We start from the raw sequence: 19,954 nt of genomic DNA, 5'->3' as shown, positions 1-19,954 counted from the left end.
GCAATCTACAGATTCAATGCAATCTCTATCAAAATACCAACATCATTTTCCAGAGAATTAGAAAAAAAATTCTAAAATTTATATGAAACCAAAAAAGGGCCCAAATAGCCAAAGCAATCCTAAGCAAAAGAACAAAGCTGGAGGCATCACATCACCTGATTTCGAATTATATTACAAGGCTATAGTAGCCGAAACAGCATGGTACTGGTATAAAAAACAGACTCACAGATCAGTGGAACAGGGTGGAGAACTCAGAAATAAGGCCATATATTTACAGCAAACTGATTTTTGACAAAGCTGACAAGAACATACGTTGGGGAAAGGATGCTTTTTTCAACAAATGGTGCTGGGAAAACTTCTGCCATGTGCAGAAGAATGAAATGATCTCTGTCTCTCGTCATATACAAAAATCAATTAAAGATGGATTAAAGACTTAAATGTAAGAGCCAAAACTATAAAAATACTAGAAGGAAACTTAGAGAAAACTCTCCTGAACATTAGTCTAGGTAAATAATTTATGACTAAGACCTCAAAAACACAGGCAACAAAACGAAAAATAGATGAATGGGACTCAAACTAAAAAGCTTCTGCACGAGAAAAGGAATAATGAACAGAATAAACAACTTGTAGAATGGGAGAAAATATTTGCAAACTATTCATTCAACAGGGGACTAATATATAGCATATACAAAGAACTCAAACAACTCAAAAACAGAAACAATCCTATTAAAAAGTGGGCAAGCCAGGCATGGTGGCTCATGCCTAAAATCCCAGCACTTTGAGAGGTCAAGGCAGGAGGATTGCTTGAGTTCCAAGGTTCGAGACCAACCTGGGCAAAATAGTGAAACCTTGTCTCTGTAAAAAAACAAAAATTAGCCAGGTGTGGTGGCATATGCCTGTAGTCTCAGCTACTCAGGAGGCTGAGGTGGGAGGATTGCTTGAGCCCAGGAGGTCGAGGCTGCCATGAGCCATGATCAAACCACTGCACTCCAGCGTGGGCAACAAAGCAAGATCCTTTCTCAAAAAAAAAAAAAAGTGGGCAAAGGACATAAATAGTCATTTTTAAAGAAGACATATAAATGGTCAACAGTTATTTGAAAAAATGTTCAACATCACTGATTATAGAGAAATGCAAATTAAAACCACAATGAAATATCATCTCACCCCAATCAGAATATCTGTTATTTAAAAGGCAATAAACAACAAATGTTGGTGATGATGCAGAAAAAAAGAAAACTCTTATACACTGTTAGTGGGAGTGTAAATTAATACATCTGTGGAAAATAGTATGGCAATTTCTCAAAGAACTAAAAGTAGAACTACCATTCAGTTTAGCAATCCTTCTACTGGGTATCTACCCAGAGGAAAAGAAACTATTATGTCAAAAAGACACCTGCATTCATATGTTTACCAAAGCACTATTCACAATAGCAATGATATGGAACCAACCTAAGTGTAATGGATGAATGGAAAAAGAGAATTTGGTATATATACACAATGGAATACTATTCAGCCCTAAAAAAAGAATGAAATCATGTCTTTTGCAGCAGCATGGTCGGAATTGGAGGTCATTATCTTAAGTGAAAAATGCCAGAGACAGAAAGTCAAATGTCACATGTTCTCACTCCTAAGTGGGTGTGAAAAAATGTGTACACATGGAGATTGGAATAATAGGGGCCGGGCACAGTAGCTCATGCCTGTAATCTCAGCACTTTGGGAGGCCAAGGTGGGCAAATTACATGAGGTCAGGAGTTCAAGACCAGCCTGGTCAACATGGTGAAACCCCATCTCTACTAAAAATACAAAAATTAGCCAGGCGCAGTGGTGTGCACCTATACCCAGGAGGCTGAGGCACAAGAATATCTTGAGCCTCAGAGGCAGAGGTTGCAGTGAGCTGAGATCACACCACTACACTGCAGCTTGGGTGACAGAGTGAGACTCCATCTCAAAAAAAAAGGACTAGAATAATAGACAATGGAGATTCAGAACAATGCAGGGTATGGGGGGTGGACAATGAAAAATTACTTAATGGAGACAGTGTACATTACTCAGATGAGGGATAGTTTAAAAGCCCTGTCTTGACCACTATGCAATCTATATGTGTAACAGAATCGCACAGGTACCCCATAAGTTGTACAAATAAAAATAAATAAAATTTTTAATCTGTCTTACAAAAAATAAAAATAAATTTAAAAAAAAGAAAGATGGATGGGTCATGGGTCCCTGGCCAGATGACCATAACAACAACCCCTCAGCAAAGTACAGTGAGTAAGCGTACATGTGGAGTCACATTGAGCTGGGTGCAAATTTATCTCGTCTGAGCCTCTGTTTCCCCTTGTCTATGGAATGGTGGTCATAATGGTACCTGCATCATAGCTATTGTTCTAGGGTCTAGATTAGATAATGCATGGCACCTGGTAGGCACACCGTGTTTGCCTTAATGTTAAAAAGACAGCAGCTTCTCCCTACTTATGATTTAATAGCTCCATTAGTCATTGACGCCCCTACTCCCAGCAGGGTTCTTCACCACTCTGTCCCCTTGCATGAGTCGCTCTCAAGTTTCATCATCATCTTGACCAGACCAGCAGGGTAAGGAAACTGGCCTGCCTCGCTAATTGTGGACATTCCACACCCCTCTGGTGTTTGCTGACCCGGAGGCATTCAGGGTGGCTGAATTAGTTAGGTGGAGGAGGATGGTGGGGGGCGACAGTGTCGTCCCCTCCTCTCCCTAAGAATCACCAGCCATGCCTCAACCAACAGTTCAGTACTTGCAGGTTTCTTTGGAGCCTTTTCAGAAGAATCTACAATCTGAACTCAGGTCTCAGGCTTCTCACACATCATCCTGTCCCTGCAACTGCTGCTGTTGCCACCACATCCACTGTGATCCTGAGACCCACCCACCTTCCTCCTTTAGAGGCAGTCGTCCCACATTAGCAGGGGACCGCACTATCTTTTTCTGGGCTTCTCGTGTGCTGACTAAGGCAGAAGGCTGCACTGGCTGTGCTGATTGAAAGCCACGGTCACTCCCGTCCCATCCTCCAACTTCCTAGCAGTAGTGGGCAAAGAGAGCGCACCGTTTCTATCAGCGGCACTTGAATCTTCCGTCACGAGAGGGCACCAGAGAGCAAGGTGAGAGCAGAAGCTCCGGGTGGTCATCCTCCTGCGACCAAGCAGCACCCCCGGCGTGGCAGGGGTGTGTGTTAGTAGTCACAGCTGGAGGGCCAAAGCACAGTGACCACCATCTGCAACAAAAGCTGCAGAAAATAAGTGTCCCAAGGACCTTCCCAATCAAACCAGAGGTGCACAGCCCTAGATCCAGCTAGGGTTGCCAGGTAAAACATAGGACACCCAGTTAAGTTTAAATTTTAGATAAACGTCAAATAGTTTTAATATAAATATGTTCCTACGCAATATTTTGGACATGCTTAAAATTATTTATTGTATATCCAAAGTTCAAATTAAACTGGGGCATCCTGTTTTTGTTGTTTGTTATGTATTCATTTTGTTAAATCTGGCCACCCTAGACCCAAACTTTGCCAGGTGTGGTAGACAAAAAATGCACTGGTGCCCCCCCCACAAACACCTGCCCTCAGGCCACCAGAAATGGAGGTAAGCCTCTGGTGCTGGGCTTTCTGGAGTCCACTGGAAGCCTAGCCCAAGTGGACAGGTGAGGTGAGGGAAAACGGAGGTGCTCTGGCTCTGACACGGCACCTGCAGACACACTGAGAGCTGAGAGTCACATTCATGTTCAACCATCCTTTATTCGCTGGCTTGTCTTCCCAAGCCTAGGTCAGGAACCAAACCACATTTCCCAGCCTGCTGTGCATGGTTCCGTCTATCCTAGAAGTCACAGCCATCCACCCATTCAGTGAGGTCTTTTCCCTGGCAGTGATGCCTCCAGGCCTCCCTGAGGATGGAGAACAGGGAAGAGGAGAGATCATATCAGCTGCAGTTGCCAGTCACTGCCCAGAGAAGAACAGGAAGGAGAGTGTGGGCTCTAAACCAGAAGTGAGGAAGGAAAGGGGTTTGTTCCCTGCTGCTGCCCACCAGTCCTAACCATACCACCGCGGCAGGGCTCCAGCCCAAGTTACTTACCAGTAACCCAGACCCTGAGGCTCTTGGGTGATCTTCATGGCACAGATAACGGTATCCTTGAGATTAGGATTCAACAAATCTGGGGTGATAAGCAGAGAAACACAATGAGACAGCAGGAGACATCCGTGTGTGTGTGTGTGTGTGTGTGTATGTCTGTCTCTCTCTCTCTCTACACACACACACACACACACACACACACTCCCCTCCCCTAAATCCAATCCTGTCTCAGCCACTCCGGAAGCACAGGTACAACCCTATCCCTCTCCCCCTCCATCAGAAACAATCCTCCCTCCATTCCTATAGCCCTAAGGCAGTCTCCTATCTGGGACCCCAATTCAGACTGATGGAAGACCTACCCTCATCCTTTGTCCCATCTCCCTCTCCTCCGTAGGCCCAGCCTGATGTGGGGGAACCCTCACTCAGAGATGGGGGTAGCAAACTAAACTGGGAATGGAACAAAAGCTAATGCAGGGCCTGACTCCTGCCAGCCCTGGGCCCAGGCCCAGCTACCTGAGCAGTACATCTGGCACACGTTGGGGACGTTCGGGGTGAGGTTTCTGCACCACCTCCGGCTGTTGATCTGGAAGATCCCATTGTTGGTGCTCCCATCAGCCTCGTGGTCCACAGCAGCTGTGTTGAAACCGCTTGTGAAATAAGCAAGGCAGACCCCTGCATAGGGCAGAGCACAGGCCTGGGAGTCAGACGGTTACAGCCACCCCAGACCAGGGTCCTCACTGCACAGGTCCCACGCTGGCTCCACCAAGCCTCGCCTGCCTGATCAAGGTGATTGGGGAAGGTGCCCTCCTACCTGCTTTGCAAACCAATCAATCAATCGAGGCTTAGAGGTACACAGCGACTCACCCAGGGTCCCATCCAGCTACCAAATAGCATGGGTCGGGGCTGGCCTCAGGCCGCTTGACTTTTAGTCCAGCAATCTTCCCATTATCTCATTGTTCAGCACGTAGTAGGGCCCAATAAATTTGTTGAATGAATCTACAAGTGCTAAATCTTCTTTTTTTTTGAGACAGAGTCTCACTCTGTTGCCCAGGCTGCAGTGTATGGCGTGATCTCAGCTCACTGCAACCTCTGCCTTCCGGGTTCAAGTGATTCTCCTGTCTCAGCCTCCCAAGCAGCTGGGATTATAGGTACCTGCCGCCATGCCCAGCTAATTTTTGTATTTTTAGTAGAGACGGGGTTTCGCCATGTTGGCCTGGCTGGTCTCAAACTCCTGACCTCAGGTGATCCACCTGCCTTGGCCTCCCAAAGTGCTGAGATTACAGGCCTGAGCCACCGCGCCCAGCCTACAAGTGCTAAATCTTCAGTAACAAGATTAGGAAGACCCAGGTGGAATCTATAGAGGGTGCTGGACCTGTTGGAAAGATGAGCCCCGGTGTGACTGCCCTTCCCACATGGCCATCTAAAACTGCCACCAGCTTGAAAAGTTTGGCATGACTGCTCTGTTCAGTTTGTCTTTTCTAATTTCAGAAGGACTGTCTGATCCTTGTGGCCATAGTTAAGTTTAGGGGACTGAGCTGCTTGTTTCCTTTGACCCCGACTGTAACAGCAGGGGAAAATGAAGGGGTGACTCCAATTTGGTTGCCTGCTGCCTGCCTACTGCGTATTTAACTCAGTGCCGGCTGTTCTCTACCTGCCATCTCAAATCATCTTTGGTTTACAGAAGGGCTCTAAAAGCTCCCGAAGCTACAGCCCTTGAATAAGAAGGAGAGAGGGAGGGAAAGAGGCAGGGAGGTGTGGGGAAACCAGGGCCAGCCAGGAAGAGGGGTTCTCACAGTCAGCCAGGCTGTATCCCCGGTATCCGTCCAGCCCGAAGTCATGTAGCACTCTGGCCAGTTCACAGCGACCGTAGACCTTGGCCTCACTGGAGGGTAGCAGGCAGCTGAGCAGAGAGATCAGGGCCAACAATATGATCCCAGCTGGGCACCACTGCCTTCTGAGAGCCCTGCTCCTGGCTTCTATGCCGGCGGCAGAGGTGGAGCCACCACCACTCTGGCTCAGAGCTGAGCTTTGGGATGACAGGCAGCTCACCGGCCTCCGCGATCCACTCACAGAAGGAGAAGAAACAGGGCTTGAGTGCACCCCTGGGAAAGGGGAGAGGAGAGAAGGGGTGGGCAGAAGGCCAGGCTCCAGCAAAACGTATCAGCACCCTTGCATTCCTGATCAGCATCACCCTGCCCCCGAGACCAGCCCCTCTCCTTCCCCATCCTGCTTCACACCACCCAGGCCAGAAACAAGAAGAAAACTAACCTATTGTAAGCTCCATATTATACATTACGGATTATTTAGTCCTGAGGCCCAAGATTTTACAACTAGGAAAGGGCAAAGTTTGGATGGAGACAAAGTTCTATAAATCCAAAGCCCCACTGAGCAGATGCTCCCAGAGGGGATGGCCAGGCGGTGTGTTCATGGGTCTCTCAGCCCAATTGTCAAGGGACAGCCCTTCTGGCATTGACCCTGCATCTCCAGATCGTAACTGAAACAAGGTCTCCCCCAGAACATTGCTCCCCTATAGCCCGCTCAAGGGGAAGCTGCTCTTTCTCCACACACAAGACCCCGAGATGTCCCGAGAGTCTCCTCCACCCCCACCACCCCTTCTAAACCATAACCTGCAAAAAAGCCCTTCTCCCTGGAAGCCCAGCCTGCCTGTCTGGTTTGACCTCCCTGCCCTGTCATCATTGGCTGTGTGCGGCCAGTCCCACAAATCACGGAGGACATTAGCACCTGAGTGTCACAGCCTCAGGGCTCCTTCATCTCCCCAGACCTAGTCCCCTCCAGCTCCACTGTGTCTCAGCCAGTCCCTCCCCTGCCCTGGTCATCCCTGCTTCTTGTCCTCACCCGCATTTCCCCACCTCTGTGAGCTCCTATCCCACTGCCCACCACCTCTGACAAGGCTTCCCATGCCTCTCTTGATATCTGCACCTCCACACCTGCTCTCCGCCTTCACAGAGTCAAAAAGTGAAAGAGTTGTACAAACTCTTGTTTGTGCCAATGGGTGTCCCTGGTCTCCAACCTCCATGGGACCTTGAATGCCTCTGAGGATGACAAAGTGATTGAGAGCATGGCTTTGCAGCAAGGTTCGGGTTGGAAGCCCCCCTCTGCTCCTTGCTCCATCTCTGACTTTGGGCCCTCGCTGAGCCTTGTTTCTTCCTCTATAAAATGAGGACGTGAGTAACACCTGCCTCATATGATTGTTGGAAGAATAAATGAGAAAAGGCGTGGGCACAGCTTAGCTCTTGGCACTAAAAATACATGAGTTGTTGTTTCTGTTATGAACTACAACTAGCACTGGTACTCGCGCTTGTCTCTGCTCAGATTTCTCTCTCCCATTTCCCTCACAGGAAATGAAAACCCTCGGTATTGTCCTTGAGCACGCCATGCTGTCCCACCCCTTGGCTCTCAGAACATGATCTCGTCTCCTGCTGTACTAAGAAAAGCAAGATGCTCACTTGTGGAATTTCTTCCTCTTTCTGCCTTAGCCCTGCTCACTTGCAAACTCATCAGTAGCCTCCTTGCCCTCATCTCCACCCCATCATTGTTTGAGTGCGGGGCCTCCACTCCCGTGCAGGCCCATCTTCCCTCCAAGCTCTAGATTTGTCCTTCCCATCTCCAAGCCTTGCTCCATCCGTTGTCCCTCCTCTCCCGGCGCGCTAGCACCATTCCCCTCCTGCTCCTCCTTCCCCTGCTCGTAGAGACTTTCTCAGTCTCCAGCTTCTAAATGCCTTCCCTCAAGTCTCATGCTGACTGGTACTCCCTTGTCTCTTTCCCCCTCTTCTCGCCCAAACTCCTGGGGAAAATTACCACTTCCTCCCCTCCCATTTGTTTTCCAACCTGGTGAATTGGCCTCCCTGCCACCATCACACACTGAAACTGCTCTGCGGGTCCAAGGGGGCCTCCTTCAGCTCTGTCTTACGGGAGCTCTCAGCTGCACTCATGCTGTCCACCAACCCCTGTTGAAAGACTTGCCTCTCCTGGTTTCCACGATGCTCCCCTCCCCCAGGTTTCCTCCTCCCTCTCTGGCTGACTCCTCCTTATCCTCCATGGAATCCACTTCTGCCCAGGCCATAAACACTGATATGCTTTCCAAGGCCTTCCTTCCTTTAGCCCTCTTCTCTTCCACTTTGAGGAAACCCTCTGGGCAGCCCTGCTGTAGCCACCACCTGCAGGCTGGCAACTCCTGTGGCATCTTCCCCAAGACCTCAGAGTCAGCTACTGGCTGGACACTTCCATTTGAATGCCCTGCAGGCACCTCAAACTCAGCACATCTAAACAGAACCACTGTTCCTATCAGTGCCTGCTTCTGCCTTGTGACTTTCCTTACGTGCTTTAAAACATGATGGGCCACCCATTTACCCAAACTGGAAATATGGATGTCATTCTTCACTCCTTCCCCATGACATCTTTCACCCAGTTCCAACCAATCAGTCCCAATGTCCTGTGGATTCCACCTTCCCTCCAAGAGCACCGTCCTTTCCTAGGTTCACACCTCCATCCTGGCTTCCTTCATGGTCTTCTTGTATCATGTCTCGACCACTCTTCCAAGCTATTCTATACACATCCATCAGAACAAATTGTTAAATGAAAAGCCCAGCCCTGTGACACCTTGGATGGCTCCCACCATCACTGCCCCTTCAAGGTCCACACGGCCCTTCACGACCCTTCACAGCCCCGCCCTGCGGCCCAATCCCTCACTCACACATTATGTTCCAGCACTGCCACCTCATTCTCTCACAATGACCTTGCGGTCTAGAACATTCACCCTCTCCTTTCCTCTACACGGTTAACTCTGACTCATACTTGAAGGGTCTCATCAGAGGTGTGTTCCCCAGTGAGAGTCTCCTGACAGGCCACCACCCCCCACACTCTCACAGGCCCGATCTTCCACCTCCTCTGTCACACCAGGCTGGAACAGATGTCAGTCTTTCCCACCACAAAGTTAACTTCTGAAGAACAGCTGCCGGTCTTATTTATCTGCAGGTCTTATTTATCTGCAGAGTTGCTGGCATAGAGTAGCGCTCTGTGGCTGCTTCTGAAACTCAAGTCCACAAAAGGCGTGGCCACAAGGACATGAGCCCTTCTCCTCACCACGAGGGGAGTGAGAAGGAGGAGGCGACCAACCTGGTGGAGTTTGTCAAGTCTTTGAACACTGTGCCAGGCCTTTCCCGGAGCTTTTCTAACTTAATCTCACCCAATCCTTTCAGCAATTGAAAGGAGTGGGATTAATATCCCTAAGTTGTAGAGGAGGAAACCAAATTGACTGCTACACACGGACTGTTTTTGATTTTTTTTTTTTTTTTTTTTTTTTTTTTTTGTAGAAAAGTGACTTAAAAGCAATTCCATCTGGAGCATTTCACAGCAGCTCCAGAGTTTCTCTCTCTCTCTCTCTCTCTCTCTCTCTCCCTCTCTCTCTCTCTCTCTCTCTTTCTCTCTCTCTCTCTCAGCTGGTCACTCTTCCAGGCCAGGACACCCCCACCCTAACCACCACCTTGTTTATCTCCACCCCTCTCTGGCCAGACCAACCCAGGGCCCCTGTTAACAGCCCCAGGAAAAAGGGAAACGGGGCTCACTGATCAGGGGTGCTTCCCGCAGAGCTGAGACCATGGTGACAATGGCAGCAGCAGCAGTGGCCCAAAACCCTGCTTCAGCTCAGGATGCCCCCCACAACCTTGCCAGAGCCCCAGGCACCCAGTGTTAAGAGAACAATGGGGAAGGCAGGCTCCAGGCCAACCAAGGGCCTTCTAGAACTCCAGCTCTGTGAGCTCATCTTCCACAGAGAGCTCCACCATGGAGCTTTGACTAGCCCACCTGAGCCCTTCCACTCAGGGTCCAGAGGCAGAGCACGATATCTAATCCCAGCCCCCTTGCACACCTCTGCCCCCCCCACACACACACGTACACACATGCACACACACACACACACACACTACACTGAGGGATGACACTTCCTCTCCCAACAGATCTTTCAGATGATTATCCAGGGATAGTGGTGGACACCCAGGGATGGTGATGGATGTACAGAGATGGTGATGGGTGCCCAGGGATGGTAGCAGGTGTGCAAGGACAGTGGTGCGTGTGCAAGGATGGTAGTGGGTGCCCAGAGATGGTGGTGTGTGTGCAAGGATGGTGGTGGGTGTTCAGAGACAGTGGTGGATGTGCAGGGATGGTGGTGGATGTTCAGGAATGGCGGTGGGTGCCCAGAGGCAGAGGTGAGTGTGTAAGGATGGTGGTCAGTGTGTAGGAATGGTGGTAAGTGCCCAAGGATAGTGGTAGATTCCCAGAGATGGTGATGTGTGCCCAAGGATTGTGGTGGATGTGCAGGTATGGTGGTGGGTGCCCAGGGATGGTGGTGGATGTGCAGGGATGGGGGTGGGTGTTCAGAGACAGTGGTGGATGTGCAGGGATGGTGGTGGTGGGTGCTCAGGGATGGTGGTAGATGTTCAGGAATGGCGGTGGGTGCCCAGAGGCAGAGGTGAGTGTGTAGGGATGGTTGTCAGTGTGCAGGTACAGTAGTAAGTGCGCAAGGATAGTAGTAGATTCCCAGAGATGGTGATGTGTGCCCAAGGATTGTGGTGGATGTTCAGGGATCGAGGTGGGTGCCCAGGGATGGTGGTGGGTTTCTAGGGATGGTGGTGGTTGCCCACTGCTTTTCCAGGATGCCCATCTCACCATGGAGCTCCTCTGAGTGCTAGAAACTTCTTCCTTAATGCTGAGCCACAAGCCACCCCCTTCTCCACCTGGATGATGGCCATTCAGTGTGGACAGGTGCAGGGTGAAGGTTACACTATTGACCCTAAAACTTAAAGGACAGAGAAGTGGAAGGAAAGGGCATGTGGTGCCCACATCTCTGTCCCACAGGAGCCTGAGTCCCACAGCACGAGTCCCACAGCACAGCAGCTAGATCATAGGCTTTGGGGTCAGGCTGACCAGGGCTGAACACAGGTGCTAGTGACTTCCAGCAGGATGACCTAAAGAAAGCGGCCTCACTTTCTGTTTCCTTGATTCTCAAGCGGGGATGACAACACCAACCTCACAGGGTACTAGGAAGGCTCAATGAAACGCAACAAAGTGCTTAGTACCCCAGGTGCTCAATAAATAATAGTAATTACTACTAAGTGCAGAGCACAGCCATAAAAGTGTCTGGTTGCACCACGTCCACCCTATCTGTCTGGGCCCCACCCCAGGACAACCAAGTTAAAATTGAGGGATGGTCCAGCATCAGTACCAGTATTTCTTTTTCCTTTCTTTCATTTTTTTTATTGAGATAAGAACACTTAGTAGGAGATCTGCCCTCTTAACATATATTTAATGTGCAATCCATTATTGTTGACTGCAATCCGTTATTGTTGACTGTACAGGACACTGCTGTACAGCAGCTCTCTTGAGCTCATTCATCTTGCCTGACTGGATTTTCTTTTTTTTTTTCTTTTCTTTTCTTTTTTTTTTTTTTTTTGAGATGGAGTTTCACTCTTTTGCCAGGGCTAGAGTGAAGTGGCATGATCTCGGCTCACTGCAACCTCTGCCCCTTGGGTTCAAGCGATTCTTCTGCCTCAGCCTCCCAAGTAGCTGGGATTACAGGCATGCACCACCACGCCTGGCTAATTTTTGTATTTTTAGTAGAGATGGGGTTTCACCATGTTGGCCAGGCTGGTCTCGAACTCCTGACCTCAAGTGATCCACCCGCCTCGGCCTCCCAAAGTGCTGGGGTTACAGGCGTGAGCCACCACACCCAGCCACCTGACTGGATCTTTATGCTCATTGATTAGTAACTCCCTGTTTTCTCCTCCTACCAGCCCCTGGTGACCACCATTCCTCTCTTCAATTCCATGAATTTGACTATTCTAGGTACCTGATAAAAGTAGAAGTATTTCCTTTTCTGTAACTTATATTTCACTTTGCATATTGTCCTTAAAGCTCATCCATATTGTTGCATATGTCAGAAATTTCCTGTTTTTTAAGCCTGAATAGTATTCCACTTTGTGTGTATACCACATTTTCTTTATCCATTAATCTGTGTGTATTAGTTCATTTTGCATTGCTATAAAGGAACATCTGAGGCTCGGGTACTAATACTTTTTTCTTAATAAAGAAAAGAAGTTTATTTGGCTCACAGTTCTGCAGGCTGTACAGGAAATATGGTGCCAGCATCTGCTGGGCTTCTGGGAGGCCTCAAGAAGCTTTTACTTATGGTGGAAGGTGAAGGGGGAGCAAGCATGTCACATGGCAGGAGAGGGAACAAGAGAGATGGAAGGAGATGCCAGGTTCTTTTAAACAACCAGCTCTTGCATGAACTAATAGAACGAGAGCTCACTCATTACCACGAGGCCAGCACCAAGCCATTTATGAGGGATCCAACACCATGACCCAAACACCTCCCAATAGGATCCACCTCCAACACTGGAGATCACATTTCAACATGAGATTTGGAGGAGACACATGTCCAAACCATATCACTGTGGATGGACACATGTTTCCATCTCTTGGCTTTTGTGAACAATGCTGCAATGAACATGTGATATGGTTTGGCTCTGTGTCCCCACCCAAATCTCAACTTGAATTGCAATCCCCATGTGTCAAGGGAGGAAGCTGTAATTCCCACATGTCAAGGGAAGGAGGGGACTGGATCATGGGAGGGCTTCCCCCACGCTGGTCTCATGATAGTGAGTGAGTTCTCATGAGATCTAATGGTTTTCTAAGCATCTGACATTTCCACTGCTTGCACTTCTCTCACCTGCCACCATGTAAAATGTGCCTGCTTCCCCTTCTGCCATGATTGTAAGTTTCCTGAGCCACCTCCACCAGCCATGTGGAACTGTGAGTTAATTAAATCTCTTTCCTTTATAAATTACCCAGTTTGGGGTATTTCTTTATAGCAGTGTGAAAATAGACTAACACAGTAAATTGCTACCAATGTAGTGGGGCACTGCTATAAAGATAACTTGAAAATGTGAAAGCAATTTTGGAACTGAGTAACAGGTAGAGGCTGGAACAGGTTGGAGGGCTCAGAAGAAGATAGGAAGATGTGGGAAAGTTTGGAACTTCCTAAAGATTTGTTGAATGGTTTTGGCCAAAATGCTGATAGTGATATGGACAATGAAGCCAAGGCTCAGGCGGTCACAGATAGAGATGAGGAACTTATTGAGAACTGGAGCAAAGGTCACTCTTGCTATGCTTTAGCAAAGAGACTGGTGGCATTTTGACCCTGCCCTGGAGATCTGTGGAACTTTGAACTTGAGAGAGATGATTTAGGGTATCTGGCAGAAGAAATTTCTAAGCAGCAAAGAATTCAAGATGTGACCTGGGTGCTCTTAAAAGCATTTAGTTATATGCATTCACAAAGAGCTGGTTTGGAATTGGAACTTATGTTTAAAAGTGAAGCAGAGCATAAAGGTTTGGAAAATTTGCAGCCTGACCATGTGGTAGAAAAGAAAAACCCACTTTCTGGGGAAGAATTCAAATGAGCTGCAGAAACTTGCATAAGTAACCAGGAACCAAATGTTAGTAGCCAAGACAATGGGAAAAATGTCTCCAAGGCATGTTAGAGATCTTCAAACCAGCTCCTCCCATCATAGGCCTGGAGTCCTAGGAGGAAATAATAATTTTATGGGCCAGGCCCAGCGCCCTGCTGCTTTGTGCAGCCTTGGCACTTGCTGCCCTGCATCCCAGCCACTCCAACTCCAGCCAGAGCTAAAAGGGACCATGGCTTCAGAGGGTACAAACTCCAAGTCTTGGTGGCTTCCACGTGGTGTTGTGCCTGCAGGCGCACAGAAGTCAAAAATTGAGGTTTGGGAACCTCCACTACATTTCAGAGGATGTATGAGAACACCTGGATGTGCAGGCAGAAGTCTGCTGCAGGGGCAGAGCCCTCATGGAGAACCTCTGCTAGGGCAGTGCAGAAGGGAAATGTGGGGTTAGAGCCCCCACACAGAGTCCCCACTGGGGCACTGCCTAGTGGAGCTGTGAGAAAAAGATCACTGTTCTCCAGACCCCAGAATGGCAGATCCACTGACAGCTTGCACCGTGCAACTAGAAAAGCCACAGGCACTCAATGCCAGCTGGTGAAAGCAGCCAGGAGGGAGGCTGTACTCTGCAGAACCACAGGGGCAGAGCTGCCCAAGACCGTGGGAACCCACCTCTTGCATCAGCATGACCTTGATGTGACACATAAAGCCAAAGCAGATTTTGGAGCTTTGAGATTTAATGACTGCCCAGCTGGGTTTTGGACTTGCATAGGGCCTGTAGCCCATTTGTTTTGGCCAATTTCTCCCATTTGGAAGGAAACATTTACCCAATGCCTGTACCCCCATTGTATTTACTGTTTTAGCCCATTTTCACACTGCTATAAAGAAATACCTGAGACTGGGTAATTTATAAAGGAACAAGGTTTAATTGACTCACAGTTCCGCATGGCTGGGGAGGCCTCAGGAAACTTACCACCATGGTGAAATGGGAAGTAGGCAAATCTTATATGGTGGCAGGCAAGAGAAGTGCAAGCAGGGGAAATGCCAGATGCTTAGAAAACCTTTAGATCTCATGAGAACTCTGGCTGGGCACGGTGGCTCATGCTTGTAATCCCAGCACTTTGGGAGGCCAAGGCAGGTGGATCGCTTGAGACTAGGAGTTTGAGCAGCCTGGCCAACATGGCAAAACCCCATCTCTACAAATACAAAAAAAATTAGGTGTGGTGGCGTGCACTTCTAATCCCAGCTACTCAGTAGGCTGAGGCAGGAGAATCACTTGAACTGGGGAGGCAGAGGTTACAGAGAGCTGAGATCGTGCCTCTGCACTCCAGTCTGACTCAGTCTCAAAAAAAAAAAAAAAAACTCATGAGAACTCACTCACTATCAAGAGAACAGCCTGGGGGAAACTGCCCCCACCCCATTATACAATCACCTCCCTCCCTGCCTCAACACATGGGGATCACAGGTCCCTCCTTCAACACATGGGGATTAAAATTCTAGATGAGATTTGAGTGGGGACACAGAGCCAAACCATATCAACATGGGAGTGCCAATATCTCTTGGAGATGATGATTTCAATTATTTTGGATAAATACCAAAAAACAGGATTGCCAGATCATATGGTATTTTTAATTTTTTGAGGAATCTCCATACTATTTTTTTTTTTGAGATGGAGTCTTACTCTTTTGCCCAGCCTGGAGTGCAGTGGTGCGATCTTGGCTCACTGCAACCTCCACCTCCTGGGTTCAAGCAATTCTCTGCCTTAGCCTCCTGAGTAGCTGGGATTACAGACACCTACCACCAAGCCCAGATAATTTCTGTGTTTTTAGCAGAGACTGGGTTTCACCATCTTGGCCAAGCTGGTCTTGAACTCCTGACCTTGTGATCCACCCGCCTCAGCCTCCCAAAGTGCTAGGGTTACAGGTGTGAGCCACCAAGCCCAGCCTCCATACTGTTTTTCATAACAGCAGCACCATTTTGTGTTCACACCCATAGTGCACAAGGGTTACAATTATTTCACACCCTCACCACCAGCACTTGTCTTAGTTTTTTTTTTTTATAATAGCCATCCTGACAGGTATGAGGTGATATTTCATTGTGGTTTAGTTTTGCATTTCCCTGGTGATTAGCTATGCTGAGCATTTTTTCAAACACCAGTTGGCGATTTGTATGTCTTCTTTGAAGAAATGTCTATTGGCATCAATATGTCTTTAAAGCTTCCCAGATGACTCCCATATGCAGCCAGGCTTCAGGCTTTATTGGAGGTTGGGGAGGGGAGAGCTTTGTACTTGAGTTAGAAACCCCAGTTCAATTTCTTGCTCTGCCCCAACTGGCTACCTAGTCTTGGCAAGTTAGCCTCCACTTCTCATCATTGAAATGGAGTCATTACCCTGCCCTGCCCACTGTAAATTTGACCACTGTACTTCATCTCTCCAAACCACGTTTTCCTCCCCTGTAAAATGGAAATAATAACCATCCCTCCCTCTTAGGGTGGTGGTGAATCTCGAGTGTCTCAATGCATGAAGATGCTTATCACTTGGAGCAGTACATTTTAGCTATTGTTTTTATTGCCTGGCCCTTGGTGGTGATTCTGTCTGGTTGAGTTTTGGGGGTTTTACTGCATCCGCCTGCTTTTACTATTTTATTGCTTCTTTTTATTGAGTAATCCTTCAGCTTATTTTATTTTATTGTATGTTTTGTTATTTCCCAGTTGACTTTCACTTTTAAATGGGGAATAAGAAACAGAAGCTCAAAAGGAACAGTTATGAGGGCAGACGAGGCCCCAGTTGGAGATCAGCAGGTCTTTATTTCTCTGCTGAGCTCTGCACAGTGTTTCCTACCCCCAAAGTGGGCTCAGATTCTTGACCACATCCCAGAAGAGATACTCCTCTGCTCTCTCCAAGTTTAAGTTCTCCAGCAACCTCTCTTACATGCCTTGTCCTCAGGCCTGCCAACACTTTAGAAAAACTACTGACTCCTGGCTCCCATCCCAGGCCATTTACACCAAAATCTCTGGGGGTAGAACCCAGGCATCAGTATGTTTGTAATGTTCCCAAGTGATTCCAAAGAGCCACTTCCAACCAAACTCATAGTTCCCCTAAATGTGTGATGACATTTTGCATCCATGTCTTGTATGGGATCATATATTCACATTTGTCAAAATTGCTCTTTCTGACCCAACTCCCTGGCTAGAATCTAGTCCTTCTTAAAGCACTGCTGAAGCTTGACATCTCTCTCTGGACTCCTTGGGCTGACTTAGACAGTATCCAGTGGTACATTCTTGTACAGTATCCAGTGCTAACTTATAATCTCAGCACATCCCACATGCTCTCAGTTCTTCTTTCTCTATCATTCCCACTAGACTAGCAAATGCCTGATTTGTGTCTCTCATGTCTGTTTTCCCAGCATCAAGAACAAAGATTTTTAGATGCTGGGTGAGTAAAGAAATGAAGAAATGAATGAAAATCACCTAGTTAGTTGATTCAGAAGAAACTTAGCCCAGAAGACTTGGTCAGAAGAGTCCTCAGGCTGGCCACAAGGAATGTGCCAGGGTCACTGTGGGCAAAGAGAGAATGCGTCCTCCTCTGGCTAAGCAAAGAGAGCCTAAAGTCCATAGAACAAGACTCTCACCTGATGCACCTCAAATTTAGTGCACTGATAACAGAATTCACCTCTTCCCCATGAGCTGTTCCCTGCTGTTTTCATCAGTGGGCACAGTACATGGGAGTAGTCACATGGCATTGTTGGCAGGAGGACTGCGGTGTGTAAAGCCACTTATTCCTACACTAGTGTCACACCGCTGTATTCCTTTTGTGTTGTGTCTCCTTTATTATTCTATCTTGTCCTGTGTGATGGTTAATTTTATGTGTCCACTTGATGGGGTCACAGGATATTTGGTCAAACATTTTACTAGGTGTTTCTATTCTGCATGCTTTGGATGAGATTAACATTTTAATTGGTAGATTGAGAAAGCGGATTGTCCTCCCTAATGTGGGTGGGCCACATCCAATCTGTTTGAAGTCCTGAATAGAAGAAAAGGCTCACTTTCCCAAGTTAAGACAGAATTCCTCCTGCCGGCCTGCCTGCCTTCCAACTAAGACATCACCTTTTGTTTCCTGCCTTCAGTCTCAAACTGGAACATTTGGCTCTTCCTGGGTTTTGAGTCTGTCAGCCTTCAGACTGGAACTACAACATCAGCTCTTCTGGGTCTCCAGTTTGCCCTCTCACTCTACAGATCTTGGGATTTGCCTCCGTAATTGCATAAGCCAATTCCGTATAATAAATTTCCCTTGGCCAGGTGCTGTGGCTCCCACTTGTAATCCCAGCACCTTGAGAGGCCAAGGCAGGAGAATTGCTTGAGGCTAAGAGTTTGAGACCAGCCTGGGCAACAAAGCAAGATCCCTATCTCTACAAAAATGAAAAATAAAAAATTAGCTGGGCACAGTGGCATGTGCTGTAGTCCCAGCTACTCAGGAGGCTGAAGCAGGAGGATCCTTGAGCCTAGGAGTTCAAGGCTGCAGTGAGCTATGATGGTGCCACTGCACTCCAACCTGGGTGACAAAGCAAGATCCTGTCTCAAAAACAAAAATTAAAAATTAAAAAATATATAAAAACTCTCTCTATATATAGAGATTGATAAGTAGGTACATAGATAATAGATAGATAGATAGATAGATAGATAGATAGATAGATAGATACATAGATACATAGATACATAGATACATAGATACATAGATACATAGAATGATATGGTTTGGCTATGTCCCCACCCAAATCTCATCTTGAATTGTAGCTCCCATAATCCCCACTTGTCGTGGGAGGGACCTGGTGGGAGGTAATTGAATCATGGGGGTGGGCTTTTCCCATGCTGTTTTCATGATAGTGAATAAGTCTCATGAGATCTAATGGTTTTATAAAGGGCAGTTCCCCTGCACATGCTGTCTTGACTGCTGCCATGTAAGATGTGACTTTGCTCCTCCTTCACCTTTTGCCATGATTGTGAGGCCTCCCCAGCCATGTGGAACTGTGAGTCCATTAAACCTCTTTTTCTTTATAAATTACTCAGTCTCAGGTATTTCTTCCTAGCAATATGAAAATGGCTGGGCATGGTGGCTCACGCCTGTAATCTCAGCACTTTGGGAGGTTGAGGTGGGCGGATCACCTGAGGTCAGGAGTTCAAGACCATCCTGACCAACATGGAGAAACCCCATCTCTACTAAAAAATGCAAAACTTAGCCAGGTGTGGTGGCACATGCCTATAATCCCAGCTACTCTGGAGGCTGAGGCAGAAGAATAACTTGAACCTGGGAGGTGGAGGTTGTGGTGAGCCAAGATTGTGCCACTGCACCCCAGCCTGGGCAACAAGAGTGAAACTTTGTCTCAAAAAGAAAGAATAAAGGAAGAAAGGAAGGAAGGAAGGGAAAGGAAGGGAAGGGAAAGGAAGGGAAGGGAGAAAAGAAAGAAAGAGAAAAAGAAAAAAAGAAAAAGAAAAGAAAAGGGACTAAGTAAATTGGTACTGCTAGAGTGGGGTACTACTATAAAGATACCCAAAAATGTAGAAGCAACTTTGGAACTGGTTAACAGGCAGAGGTTGAAACAGTTTGGAGGGCTCAGAAGAAGACAGAAAGATGTGGGAAAGTTTGGAGCTTCCTAGAGACTTGGAGGGCTCAGAAGACAGGAAGATGTGGGAAAGTTTGGAGCTTCCTAGAGACTTGTTGAATGGTTTTGACCAAAATGCTGATAGTGATATGAACAATAAATGAAGTCTACGCTGAGGTGGTGTCAGATAGAGATGAAGAACTTGTTGGGAACTGGAATAAAGGTGACTTTATTTTAGCAAAGAGACTGGCAGCATTTTGCCCTCGCCCTAGAGATCTGTGGAATTTTGAACTTGAGAGAGATGATTTAGGGTATCTGGCAGAAAAAAATTCTAGGCAGCAAAGCATTCAAAAGGAAGCAGAGCATAAAAGTTTGGAAAATTTGCAGCCTTATGATGCAATAGAAAAGAAAACCCCATTTTCTGGGGAGAAATTCAAGCCAGCTGCAGAAATTTGCGTAAGTAATGAGGAGCCAAATATTAATCACCAAGACAATGGGGAAAATGTCTCCAGGGCATGTCAGAGACCTACACAGCAGCCCCTCCCATCACAGGCCAGGAGGCCTAAGAGGAAAAAATGGTTTTCTGGGCCAGGGCCAGGGCCTCCCTGCTGTGTGCAGCCTCGGGACCTGGTGCCCTCCATCACAACAACTCCTGCTGTGGCTAAAAGGGGCTAAAGTACAGCTCAGGCCATGGTTTCAGTGGGTACAAGCCCCAAACCTTGGCAGCTTCCACATGGTGTTGGTCCTGTGGTTGCACAGAAGGCAAGAATTGAGGTTTGGGAACCTCT

The 19,954-nt window shown here is 47.6% G+C and overlaps 1 protein-coding gene across 8 annotated transcripts in view; it reads right to left on the bottom strand.

Annotated features, from left to right (window-relative positions):
• Positions 1–3,741: 3,741 nt before the first annotated feature.
• SPACA3 (sperm acrosome associated 3) overlaps positions 3,742–19,954 on the bottom strand; it is a 44,132-nt gene continuing 27,919 nt past the window's right edge. The window contains exons 1-6 of one of the 8 annotated variants that reach the window (XM_054458601.1): positions 9,678–9,791; positions 8,597–8,658; positions 5,886–6,194; positions 4,606–4,764; positions 4,096–4,174; positions 3,742–3,907 (exon numbers count right to left, since the gene is read on the bottom strand). In XM_054458601.1, coding sequence (XP_054314576.1) covers positions 3,841–3,907; positions 4,096–4,174; positions 4,606–4,764; positions 5,886–6,194; positions 8,597–8,633 — 651 coding nt within the window. In that variant the 5' untranslated portion in view covers positions 8,634–8,658; positions 9,678–9,791 and the 3' untranslated portion in view covers positions 3,742–3,840. Of the gene's footprint in view, positions 3,908–4,095; positions 4,175–4,605; positions 4,765–5,885; positions 6,195–6,360; positions 6,423–8,596; positions 8,659–8,806; positions 8,860–9,677; positions 9,931–19,954 lie in introns of those variants that run through there. The other 7 variants (XM_054458607.1, XM_054458609.1, XM_054458605.1 and 4 more) reach the window with 7 other exon arrangements.

Source organism: Pongo pygmaeus, chromosome 19 (genome assembly GCF_028885625.2).
Source record: "Pongo pygmaeus isolate AG05252 chromosome 19, NHGRI_mPonPyg2-v2.0_pri, whole genome shotgun sequence".
NCBI classification, from domain to species: Eukaryota; Metazoa; Chordata; class Mammalia; order Primates; family Hominidae; genus Pongo; species Pongo pygmaeus.
The sequence above is the reverse complement of the archived record's forward strand: the minus strand, read 5'-3'. Positions and strand labels throughout refer to the sequence as shown.